The following is a 13,102-nucleotide window of genomic DNA, read 5'->3' on the forward strand; positions in this document are numbered from 1 at the left end:
AAAGAATTTTTATATAGGTGGATGCAATCTACAAGATCTTATCGTAAATATAGGGAGTCATCAACTATCTATTAGGAAATGATTCCAAGTAACTTAATCATTATTTCAACTTCCTACAACTCTAGCCCATTTGCAGAAATAATGTGAATTTCAGCCACAGCTTTTACAATTATCCCCAAATTCTACAGTAGTTGATGTACTTTGTGTACCCTGTGGGATGGTACAGAAAGTGCTGGAGGGTGCTGAAAGTTCCAGATATATTATCTGAGATCTTCAGTCCTGGAATATCTCAACTACCTAACCCTGTAACCACTCACTGCAAAGCTGACAACAGAAATGCTGGAATATAGACTGGAAATGTTATGAACTCACCTCTTCCTCTTTCCACCCCCATTTCCCCAACAGAATTAGACTTGAAAAAAGCAACAAATATCCACAGTTAACCTTAAATCTAAGTTCACTAGAATTTTTTTTTTTTTAGAAAAGGCACATTTGAATGCTGAACCGAGTAGAAAAAAAAATGAAAAAGGCTTTATTTTTCTATCCATGTCTCTTAAAACTGATCATGTGCCTTGAAAGGTGTGGCCGGTGAGCAAACCTGAGTCAACACATTACACTTCTTTGTACCTTAGTGATCCCTGAAAAAGTCATTCTACAACCTTTCACTCTGAAGCTCTGAGCTGCAGCTGTGCCTTTCAGACTCTGCATAGAACCTGTCTGTGTGCAGGCTACTGCTCTTCTCCTTACCTCCCTAAGAAGAAGAGCAGGTACTGAAAATCTTATGGAAACTGAATCATACAGAACTTTATTTCATAATTAAAACACAAAGTGGTACTGTAAGAAGACTGTTTTCCAGGCTACATTGCTCACTGGCTTGAAACTCCCCTAACTCTGATGTATGGCCTCCACAATGCATTTAACCAGGGTGGCCATTGGATCACATGACAAAGAAAAGCATGGAAAATAAACATGTATCACAAATACTGTTCTTTTCTGGCCAAAACATGATTCTGAGAGTTCTGTTCCGCCTGATCTTCTGTATCTAATCTTCTTTTATTATTTTTTTTTTTACTGTTTAGAAGTTATGAGTCATTCTCCAGGACAAAAAAAAAAAACAAAAAAAAAAAACCAAAACAATAAGATAAGTATAAGCCAATTTAATATGTCTCCCTGCCAGATTTTTTTTTTTTTTTTTAAAGTTTGCTATGGATACTTTCTGGTTTCTCAAATGAGTCTTCAACTTTGATTTCACACAGCTATTGATTTTCCATGTTACAAAAGCAGAGGCTGCATCTTTAATCCGTTGTTGCACAACCGAGTTACCAGGCTCTGCAAAGTTAACCTGTTATGTATAAAGTCACAGCCTTTGAACAACCTTATTTGTCTGTTCTTCAGAGGCAGAAAACTTCTGTCAGAACTCTGAAAAACAAAGCAGTTGCTGTAAATGCAAGAAAAGAAATAAGTCTCATCTTCACAGGCCAGAACTCAGCAGGCAAACACACTGCCCTGCTTTGAGGACAACTTACAGAACACCTTGTCGAACTCCTCTACATGAAGGTGATCAGAGCATCAATATACTCTGTGCAAGTGCAAACTGCACAGTTTGAAGGATTTCTTGCTGTGATGATCACGCTTCTGAAGAACAGTTGAGCAGTAAACACAAAACATGTGAACAGACTCTGAACAGGCATTAGGCGCAGCACCACAGTAAACTAAGAGGAGAAACAGGAGTGTGCCCTTCCACCTGTGCAGCACTGCTGGCCCAGGACTGCCCTTCTCAACTCACTGCAGGGCTGAGAAGAAGAGGAGCTTGGCAAAGAGCTCTAAAAAACCAATGCCAAAGCTGAGCAATGAGGAGGCGGTTTCAAGGAGCAGCATCTGCCTCTCAATGACTGCAGTTTTTCAAGTGGTGAGAAGCAGCATTGACATCAGTGCATCCTTTATTTCTTCCCCTTTTGCGTACATATCCTATGTAAAATAGGATATTTCTGGCTAAAACAATAAAGGCGGGGCAGTGAAAGTGTTACAGAGGTACACCAAGGAGGGGCCGGGGAGCAGGGAGCAGCGAGGGGTTAAAGCCAGTCAGTAAACGCATCATTCAAATAGAAGGCGCAACAATTACCGAGAAACTTTAAAGCGACTCACCTCGAGGGAGCGAGATCAAAGCGCCGCCGTCACTCGGAGCCCGCTCTGGCCCTTCAGGCCCTGGAGGAAGAGGTTCCCTCACTTGGGACATCTGCCAGCTCTCACCGAGTAGCGCAGAGCCTGCACTCCCTCCAGCCGAACTAACACGCCGCCCTGCAGGAACAAGCACGCGAAAGGACTCGTTAGCGCGTTCTACGCAGAAAACTCACGGCTCGGGGCGCGGGACCGCGGAGGGACAGCGGACGGAGCGGCCGCAACTTCGCGGCCGGGCGCGCCGCCCGTCCCCCGCGGCGACACCCGCGGGACCGGGGGGCGGCGGCCGCGGGCGAGGGGGGAGCGGCGGCGGCCCGGCAGCCGGAGGGCGCGGGGCCCCACGCGGCGCGGAGGGGCGCGCCCTACCTCCGCATTTCCTCCCGCTCCGCCGCGCAGCCCGTCCCTCCTCCGCGCCCCCGCTCCCCCGGCGACCGCCGCCTCGCGCGCCCCGCGGGCCTTCCCCCGGGCACACGCGTGCACTCACGCACCCGCACTCGCCCCCCGCCGGCCCCCCGCCGCCGCAGTCACTGCTTTGCCATCATTTCCGGACGATGAAACATCCCACTCCGGCTGGCGGCGAGCGCGGCTCGGGGCGGCCGCTGTGCGTGTCCCGCCGCCCGCCAGCGCCGGGCCGCGGACTGGGCCGCCCCCCGCCCCCAGCCGGGCCTCCCGCCACGGGAAGTCCCCGGGAGGCCGAAACCCGTCAGGCAGAAATAGGGAGAAAGGGAAAAAAAAGAAAAAACAACCAACCAACCACCACCCTGAAAGGAAGGCTTTCATGCCTGGACAGTGCTTGCAGCTGTAGGGTTTGGCTGAGGCACTTCTCATGGTGCAGCCGCTGCCTCAAAGTTGTGCGTTGCGGTGGTTACTGGTTGCCTTCGTCCCGTCGTGCCTCAGAAAGCGGGCAGCCTGGTCAGGGCTGTGGGCTCTGCTGCCCGCCCAGCCTACCGCCCCTCACACCTGCCCCGGCCTGTGTGCCTCTGCCCACAGCAAGGGTATGCGAGGAGGAAGGAGGGGACAAGTATTTTTCAGATGCAAAAACCCAGAGAGCAAACCACTCCTTCCGCTAGTACCTGCCGAGCAGCCTTACCTGTGGTTCTCTAAACACATTTCTTTCCCATTACACCAATTGGTTTGGTTGGCTTACGCTCTGCTGCTGCCCACACTATGGAGTGTTGCCATTACTGCAACACTGTACCCGTACATTAAGATACCTTGCACATCCTACTGCAGCTCTGTACACCTCTCTCATTACGTTTTCATCTTTAGTCTGTAATTTCTTTAAAATTAGAAATTTTAGCATGATTTAGTTAAGATGCTTTACTGCTGTCTCCCATCACAGTGGACAAGCAGGTACCTTCTAGGAAGTTGGAACTAGGAATTAAAAATAGCCAAGTTGGCTATTTTTATTTTTAAGTTGGCTGCATCCTAACGTGGGAAAAGAGAACTGATGGTTATTGCTTCTGATATCATAAGTACTAAGTAATGTGGTCAGATATTTAAAGTTTTCTTCTTAAAGCTGAGCATTTCCCTGCAACGCTCACAAACTGACAGTACGGCGTAAATACCTGAGAGGAGCCATTTCCTTTGGGACACCACCCACTTTAGGCCCTCTTCTAATTGCAACAGACATCACTGCTCAGCTTTGTTATTGGTTACTATTGGTGCAAGAGATAAGTGTGATGCAATTAATAAGAAATGCTGTTTCAGGTTTATATATTTTCTGCTGAGATCATTTTTAAGTATTTCAGTAAACTAAGATGTTCTCTGGTACAATGTAATATTTCATTAAGCTTTTTCATGATATAATGGAAAAAAAAAATGCACTATGTCCAGAAGAAGCCAAGTAAAAATTTCATTTAGCATACACAAACTTAATATTGCATTGCATAATAATAATGCAGGTATCAATATCTGCACTTCTCATCTAAGAAAACATTGCATAACTTTCCACAGCACCAGTATACAACAGCTGCTTCTCTCCTCGCTGGCCTGGAGACAGAGCACTTCAGGCATAAGGTAGAAGGACTTACCTCAAACTTACAAGTGAGTCAGTAGCAGAAGAGAGGTTATGACTCATCCTCAACGTCCAAGCCTGTGTTTTTCCCTCTGAAACTGGGAAACAGCACAGAACAGTGGGAGGAGCGACAATTTAGCCGGCCACACCCTGCCTTCAAAATGTTTCATTGGATATACGTGTGTATCTATCAGATACCATGCAGGTTTTATGGCTTTTTTTTTTTTTTACCTTATCTATAACACACACATGGTAAATGTCTTGGTGTTCAGTTTATCTTTTTCAAAAAGATGATGGCATGAACTCACTGCGTGAAGGTTCTGCTGCGTAGCTACCTACATAGAGATTGAAACAACCAAACGAATGAGCTGAATTGGATCTTCAGATGATGTTGCCATACTGCCATCGATGCAGTGTGCAATAAGCCCAAGCAAAATCAAATAAAACAAGTTCAGATAATTCAATATGCAAAACGTTCAGTTCACTGAAATAACATTAAAAATACTGTGCAACACATTCAACTACACTGAAAAGCTGTGGTGCTGCTTGTACCACAATTGTTTTACTGATTGTGAAAAGATAGATCCAGATGTGGTCACTGTTAGTGAGATACTGTAGATAGACAAAATTCATTGGCAGAAGCCAGCAATATGGCACACTCCTGACAGCCTAACACTGCTAATTAAACTGATTGTTTCATACTGTTTCTTAAAGTTTAATTTTTCTAAACTATTATTGAAACTTCTGAGGGAGTGGGCAGCCTAACAGCAGCAGCCCTTCAAGTACGTTACAAACATGAGACACAATGGATCTTACTACAGGAGCCAGGGTACAGGCTATTCACTATTCCACTACACTCTTTCATTGCTAGATTAGAAAATTCGGGTATGCTTTTCAAGACCATAATGGCAGATCTGGGAGGTGAATGTGAAGGTAAGCTCAAAATATTTTTAAATGAAGTAAGTATGGTTTGTAGTCACGTAAAAATTTCCTAAAAGCCTGCTCTATGTTTCTTTCCTTGTTGAACATTTCAGGAAAACAAAATCCTATTAAAAGTGCACAAAATGCAGAACACAGTCATATGTCTTCAGGACAAAACTGACCTTCACACAAGACATAAAATAGATATCTCCTCCAACCAAAATAAGGGCTATCACTGAGTGAAAGTATTTTAGAAAGACACAAGTTGTTATTTAAACTAAATCCATTATATCCCAAAATAAACTGCTCCAAATTTTAAGGTATTTTTACTTATATTATTAAAACCTTAAGCTGTATTGTAGCTTGAGTTTTCCAAGTAAAAATTTCAGTCTGAATTTTTTTAAATATCAGTTTCTTAAGGAGGAAGTTCTGGCTAGCAGTTACTTTTCTCAGCAATGCAGAAAGTTTGTGTAGAGCTTCCAAGAAATATTACTGCTTACATGGGAAAGACGAGTGATTGTTGAATAATTGGATCGGTACAGGTGTAGCTGGGATTTGTTCCCCATACCTTTAGTTCCTCAAGGTTACTCTTAAACAGATGTTGTCTTCCTTCAGTCAACAAGAGCAGGGAAAAGTGCAAAAATTTTATGTCCTTAACATTCCATGTAACAGGTTTCTGAAAGATGAACAAAAATAGTAAATCCATGATTGATAGCTAGTACTTTAGTACCTGTGAGCTCAAGTCATCCTTCTCCTATACCTAAAAGCATAATACTGAATTTTGTAAAAAGCATTTTTAGCATATGTTTATTATTTTAAACTTCACAACTGTTTTCACTGACAGGATACCCCAGGCTCTCTGCCCTAAATATTTTATAGTGTAGCAACACCGAAATGGGAAGACTGCTATAGTTGAGAGGGATAAAAAAAAGAGAGTTAGTTTTAAAGATAAATAATGTTATAAAATAACAGCATTTGAAATTAAATTTAAAAATTCATTTTAATTTATATTGAAATCAAGAATATATGTAATATAAGAAGGTCAGCAGAAAAGAAACACACTAAAGGGCAATTTGAAGGACATTAGCATGCCTGAACCGGATAGGTTCTTGGTTTTCATGGCCTAGTTTGTATATTACCCTTCTCCAAAACATCTTTAGAAGCCACAACATAGCTGGATTCTGCCTGCAGATTGTTTTAGATTAGGTTTTGTACTCTCTAAAACATAACCACTGAAATGCGGTGGGATTGACAGCACTTTAAACATCAGCTGGTCGTAGCAGGGCAACCAATCCCTTCTATTCCAAGGAAATCCATCTCCATAGAGCACAGAGAGAAAAATAAACACTAGGGTGCCAAAATGAAATTGGAGGCATATAGATTTAAGTACTTCCACAATCAGAAATGGAGTCAAGAAATGCAGAGAAGCAATTAATTCCAGTAATGCTGCACTCTGCCATTTGGAAGAAGTCTTTCTACCATAAATGATTCTTGCCCAGGTCTAGTGTTTCTCTGCCATGGGATGGACTCCTCAGTGGGGAGAAAAAGAATGTGAGGCTTAATGGAGGCTTTATGCAGACTCAAGTTGGCAATTAGAATTACAGTTAAAGTAAGTATGAATTTTAAAAAAGAAAAGAAAAGAAAAAAATATATCCTTCTTCTCTGTGCTGGTTTCCTATTTATAATGAACTATTTTCTGTGAAATATTATAGCAAAGATTTCATGAAAATTGATAAATTGTGAAATGAAACAAAATATATTGAGAAGAATTATTCCTGATGTAACTCCAGTGAAGCCAAAGGAGTTGTATGAAAGATGAATGCAGCTCAGCAAGCTTTATCCTACTTAGGGCGAAGCACATCACATGATATGGTTTATGGTAGTTTCAGCTATTGCTTAGCAAGCTCAAGCAAGTAGCTCACTCAGGCAAGTAATAGATCTCACATGAAAAAGTAACAGATCATGTATTGAGGCATGCAAAATGATGTTTCATCACAACAAAACGGCAACTAGTAATTTATTACATTCCTACAAATAAGTCACAAAGAAATATTCAATATTCAATTAAAACTAAGTCTGCTGGATTGCAACATATAATTTATTTGCATATATTCTTTTCAGTTACTCAGCTTTTCACTTTGCAGTTAATATTGCACCTTAATAAAAAACTTACTTAATTCTTCAGAAGAAACTTGAAATTCAGCAGAAGTGAACACTTCAAATACTTTAAAGGCTATTCAGATTCTTCAGTGCATTCAAGATTATTTGGAATTTCTTTTGACATTACAGATCATCTCTGCAAAGAGAAGTGATGGACATCACCATCTCTTGAGTTAACAGGACAGTTAAGCAGTTTAAGTGAATATGTATTAAAAATTGTGGCTAACTAAATAAAAAATGTAGAAACATGGAATACATAGAGATTTAGTAAATTTAGAATAACTTACTGAATTTACCTAAACACCAGTTTTGAAATGATGTAGGTAATTTCCTCCTCACTCTTTCTGGTTATTCCAGTTGGTCTACAGGATGAGGTGGGACAAGGCCAAGTCTTCCCAGCTTGTCTTTTACTTCCTGGGGGAAATCCCCATCCTGTGGCATAGACACAGAACAACATTAGACCTCGTCCCAGAAGCTTCATTTATAACAGGTGAAAGAAAACCAAGTTAGCAAGGCTTCTGCAAGCTGGGCAGTATCTGCATCTGGCATCATTCTACCTTAGTATTTCGTGCACATTCTTAACAATTGTGAGTATTCATGAAATTTACATTATCATTTCTCAGCACTACCAACCTAACTACCAATATCAAATGAGGCTTGCAAAAATACCATTTCTACAATTTTACAAAAATAAAAATATTTCCATATAAAATGAATACCTAATCAATCCTTCCCAATTATATTAAAAGGAAAAATACTTGAACAAGCATATTTTACATATAAGTAAATAATGCAGTAGAACAAAAGACGGTGTGCTATTTTGCTGTATGACATCATGGAATCACATCCAGAGATCTCTAAAAATTTATCTAAATCTGTGCACCTTCAATATGAATTCATAATGAACAGTACAGTACAGGTGTTGCTTTGGAGTTTTCAGTATGCTATGAATCAGATATTAAAGATACTGTGCATCTGTGTTACAGTTCTATATAGAATAGAACTATAGGTTCTATATAGGTCTTAGTTATGCATTACATATTATTCCTAATGCATATTTGGAGCATATCTTATAAAAGCTCCTTTGGAACCTCCAGCATGTATGCTGTGAATATATGTTAACAACAGAATGCACTTGCATATTATGAGTCCATAATGCTGAAAGCACAAACAAATCTTTGATAAAAAATTGTTTCTCTACTGACAAGCAGAAATTATTTGCTCATGCTTCTCACTCAAAGCTGTGCACAGTAATTTCTCACCCTGATCTTTACAACTCACAAAAAAAAAAAAATAAAAATAAATAAAATAAAAAAATCCACTTTTGCAAACATTCTTCAAACTATGACTTTCTTAAGGTAAAATATTTCACGATATCTCTTTTTCCACTGTTTTTTTTTTTTTTTTCTATCTGCTAACTATAATCAAAATATTGTTTTTTTAATTGCCTGAATACACTCTCCATTTCTCATTTTGGCATCCTTGTAAGTGACTGGACTAAGGTCTTAGCATCAAGTGCTTATTTGAATATTAAGTATACATACAATTCTTCTACTAACCCAGTCAGTAGTCTGGATTGGACAAGGCTCTTTCTTCTACATCACAAAATATGATGGTTTTTGAAGCAACAATTTGTTGTTTTCTGCATTGATAAATGAACATCCTGGCAACCCATGCAAATAAAGATGGAAAAAAAGGCAAGGAAGTAAATAAAGTCTTCTGCTTCAGTTTCTTGTTATCTAAATGAAAGTACTGCAGATCTTGGAATCTTGAGTCCAGGTCTACTGTAGTTCTGAGTCTGTTCCCACAGGATGGGGATTTCCCCCAGGAAGCAAAAGAAAGTCTAGAGAAGACTTGGCTTTGTCCCACCTCATCCTGTAGATTAACTGGAATAACCAGAAAGAGTGAAGAGGAAATTACCTACATCATTTCAAGAACTAGATTGCGTCCATGGTGCAGAGTGACAAGTAATAGTTTTTAAATATTTTCTGTTGTACTACTTTAATAAGTAGTACTGAGAAGTATTTCATGGGTTTTATACTAATGCAGACATTAGCTCCAAAAAGTGTTCAGATAGGCACTTTGGCAATTAATGGCAAGTATAAACCGAAAACCATGTAAGAATTAAATATTTATGCCCTTATAGATAAACATTATAACATCTCATCTAAAATAATAATAAAATTAGAAAACTCAAATTAGAATCAAGAAGTCCCACATATGCAGCGCCTTCAGATAATGCTTATGGAGATATGTTCCTACCCACTGAATGATGGGTGTGATTATACTCCCTGGTACAATGTGTAATGTCTGTTACATATCAGAGAGAGAGAGTGTGTGTGTGTGTACGTACATAAAATCAGTGGAATTTTAGTGATTTCCTTTAAAATAAATGGTTACATTTTAGTATAGTGAGGAAGGCTATTGCCATGTACAAATTCCTCAATTTCTCTTTTCCTCTTTCTGTGGTTTATTTTAACCATTTTAAAGTATTAATGAAAATACTGTAAAAGTTATAATGTTAAAGTATAATTTTATTTAACATTGTTTTACATGTAAGAGCTATAAACAGGCTGTAGTAAACTTATACAACCAGTTATCTTGAGGTCTGAGCTGTTATTTTCTTTCTTTTATGACTGTAAATAAAAGTAAGATAGTTATTTTAGGTTTCTAACATGCTAGCTGTTCTGTCTCAGATTGTTTCAAGATACAAATGCCAGCAGTTCACAAATTACTGTGATCGTCAAGAATCAGAAAAAAAGTCAAATAAATTCTGTAGTTTTCCAAGATGACTTTTATATCTTTGCAATAAATTATTTGTATTTTCATCCCATATGTTTTATTATAATAAAAGTAAAGTTCTGGTAACCATCTCCTACAGCCATGTAAAATTAAATCAACCTCAGCATTGTATCACTGCTGGTTTCACTGCAAAGTAGAATCACTGGTTTTCCAGTCCTGGAAATCTATCCATTCCACCAATTTTTGCCCAATTTTGTTTTAGTAAAATGGAAAAAAAGCTGTCAGATTTTTTAATTCAGTAGTACTGGACCTATCCTGAACTTGATCCAATACTTTAGACAGACTAGTTTAAGTTTCACACACCTGTTTCTATGGTCAGGTACATTCTTCTAGTTAGTTTACACCATAAATGTAATTAAGACAGAATATTTTTTCACACAAAGAGTACTGCCATTTTTTTCTCAGCTATTTGTCACTGGCAGCAAGGATATGAGAATTCCAGCCCCCTCCATTTTCCATCACATTACCATCAGTCTGTTCTGGGGCTGTAAGTAGGAGTGCTCCTCCTGTAGTGACCCTGCACTCCAAAACAGTAAATGCTGCTGACTGTCTGATGATGTCTTTCCTCCTCATGTTACCATTTGTGAATAGTTCTGAAAAGGAGTCATAGCTAATTTAGAGAAGAGTTTTTGAAGTGTTCTCTCAAAACACTGTAGCATCACCAAGGTGTCATTTTCCTAAGGAAAAAAAATACGATTTACATCAAAAGTTTCTGTTGCAGAGCACTCAAACTAATATGAACTCTCCTACTCATCAGCAGTTCCAAAACATAGTACTAGTTCAGAAATGTATGCATGATGCTCTTCATTCCACAGCCCAGGTTTAGTCATTGACTAAAGTGACAGTAAAACTGTGCAGCAGAGAAAGTCTTTTCAACATAGGAATGTGTCTTCTATTCAATACGTGCCTCCTTATGCTTGATGTAGTAATGGAATCAAATACACTGACAAATAAAATATTAAATTTAAAAAAAAGTTTTAAATTATTGCAAATCATGCTGCAAAAACATGCACGAGGATTAGTATTCAAAAACTAAATCTTCAGAAGCATCTGGGCTATTGTTCATCAATTTCTCCATTTATAAAATTGAAGCTAGACATACAAAAACATGAGGGTAAGGAGAAATATGTAGATACATAATTTTTTTATGATACAAAAGAAAAAAAACCAGCAATCCCTCGCACATAACATCTGCTGCTTCTTACTTCTTGTAACACTTCAAATTCTCTTTCTATATAACATTTGTTATGGAACGTGAAGTGGTGGATAACAGCGGCCATCTCCTGCGACAACAGAGACTTCTTAAAATAAAGAAGAACACATTTGATCTTGCCTACTCAACATAAATGAGTGAAGTTGAGAACAATACCATGACTCTTGCCTCTCTCTGATGCAAACAAAATGAGAATCTTGGTCCATGGATATAGCAATGTGCAAAATACTATATTAACTTGCTCTGCCAAGAAATGCACTGTTTGGTATAATAGGGTGGATGTCTTAGAAATACACAGTAGACTTCTGTTCATATACATTCATGTTTGTGTAAGTATCTGTCTAGACACCCACAGTTAACTACACTCACATTGTGTATGTGTAAAGAATATGCCACAAGAGACCATGAGATTATACATTTATCCTCATTTGTGAAGGTGGATGGCTAGAATTCTTGAATGGAAAAAGATATATTATAAAGTATTTAATTCTAATCAATATTTATTAAAGGAGACAAAGTAACAGTAAGGCAAACCTTACAGTACTTAAGAAAAAAAGCAGAAAGCTGTATTTCTTATCTTGCAGTAGTTAATGAAGTTCTATGATTTATTTTAACCCTGAAGTTGATTTCAAAAAACCCTAATTATATTAATGTACTAAAAGAAATACAATTGTCACTTAGTTTCATTAAGCATGACAGGTGACTGTTCCAAAGATAAATGCTGAAACATGTGAAAATTGCAAGTTCAGGTTGAAGTGACAATAATATGGGATGGAATTGGGCTGCTCACTGCATCAATCAATACTACAATTTATTTTTTAATGTATGAAGAATATTTAGGCTCATTAATTTATGACAAGGTTCTTCCTACTTTACTCTTCCATTCAGTCTTCAGACTTTGCTCTCCTCTTAAAACACTCTGGCTGTTTATAAATCTACAGCCATTCTTAAGAAATACCGCTGTTGGAAGAGAATCAGCTTTCTGCATGCCGTGTGCAATTTGGCAAATTGGGAATATAACTCTATCAATTAAAGGAGATATGGCTCTGTTGAGATCAGAAAAGTTGTAGAATCGTCACCCGTGCCATACACTGAGCAAAATCAGAAAAGATTTAAAACTGTTCAGTTTATGATGTCTCACTTATCTTCACAAAGCATAGGCTATGCCTCCAAGCATACAGAAAGCCACAGATTTTTATTTCCAGTTGCTAACACATACAATACTGTACCGAGTCAGCGTTATATTTAGATTATTACAGCCAGAATTTGTGACTTGAACAGGGACTGAGAGGATCCTACCATAATGTAATTTCGTTGCAACTTTATGACTCAAAACACAAACACTCACACACTGTGCTGCCTCATACAGCTGTGGTTTGCTTATCTTATAACTCATGATAGTTCACATTGTTGAGTTTTAGTGCTTAGGGATAGGCAAGCTGTTAAAAACTTTAATTTCTTAATACAATTTATGAGCAGTGATCAGGTTTGTACACTAGGCTTTTATGGACAGCTATCAGCAAGAATGCTTACAGCACCTTGTATAAACACATATTCAGGAGACTTTTTTAAAAAAATATGGTTAAATAACATACAGCCATCGATGCACAAAAAAGAATATCCAAAAAAGCCATAATGCATCCATTTACGAAATCTTCTTCACAGTATTATAGAATTAATACATAAAATATTTGGCTCTAATGTGGAATATAATACCTCTCCCATGTAAAAATACTGTCAGTATTAGTTATCAGACAGAACTGAAAATTAGACTTGTTAACAGGTCCTAATTAGTGTTTTGTTTCTTTTTT

The 13,102-nt window shown here is 38.5% G+C and overlaps 1 protein-coding gene across 4 annotated transcripts in view; it reads right to left on the minus strand.

The window, feature by feature from the left end:
- Positions 1–4,346, minus strand: part of MDFIC (MyoD family inhibitor domain containing) — a 49,376-nt gene extending 45,030 nt beyond the window's left edge. The window contains exons 1-3 of one of the 4 annotated variants that reach the window (XM_090137358.1): positions 4,212–4,284; positions 2,667–3,158; positions 2,146–2,298 (exon numbers count right to left, since the gene is read on the minus strand). In XM_090137358.1, coding sequence (XP_089993484.1) covers positions 2,146–2,298; positions 2,667–3,006 — 493 coding nt within the window. In that variant the 5' untranslated portion in view covers positions 3,007–3,158; positions 4,212–4,284. The other 3 variants (XM_031615515.2, XM_090137362.1, XM_031615523.2) reach the window with 3 other exon arrangements.
- Between the last annotated feature and the right edge of the window lie 8,756 nt (positions 4,347–13,102).

This window comes from Phasianus colchicus, chromosome 1, assembly GCF_987193195.1.
Source record: "Phasianus colchicus chromosome 1, bPhaCol1.hap1.1, whole genome shotgun sequence".
Classification (NCBI taxonomy): domain Eukaryota; kingdom Metazoa; phylum Chordata; class Aves; order Galliformes; family Phasianidae; genus Phasianus; species Phasianus colchicus.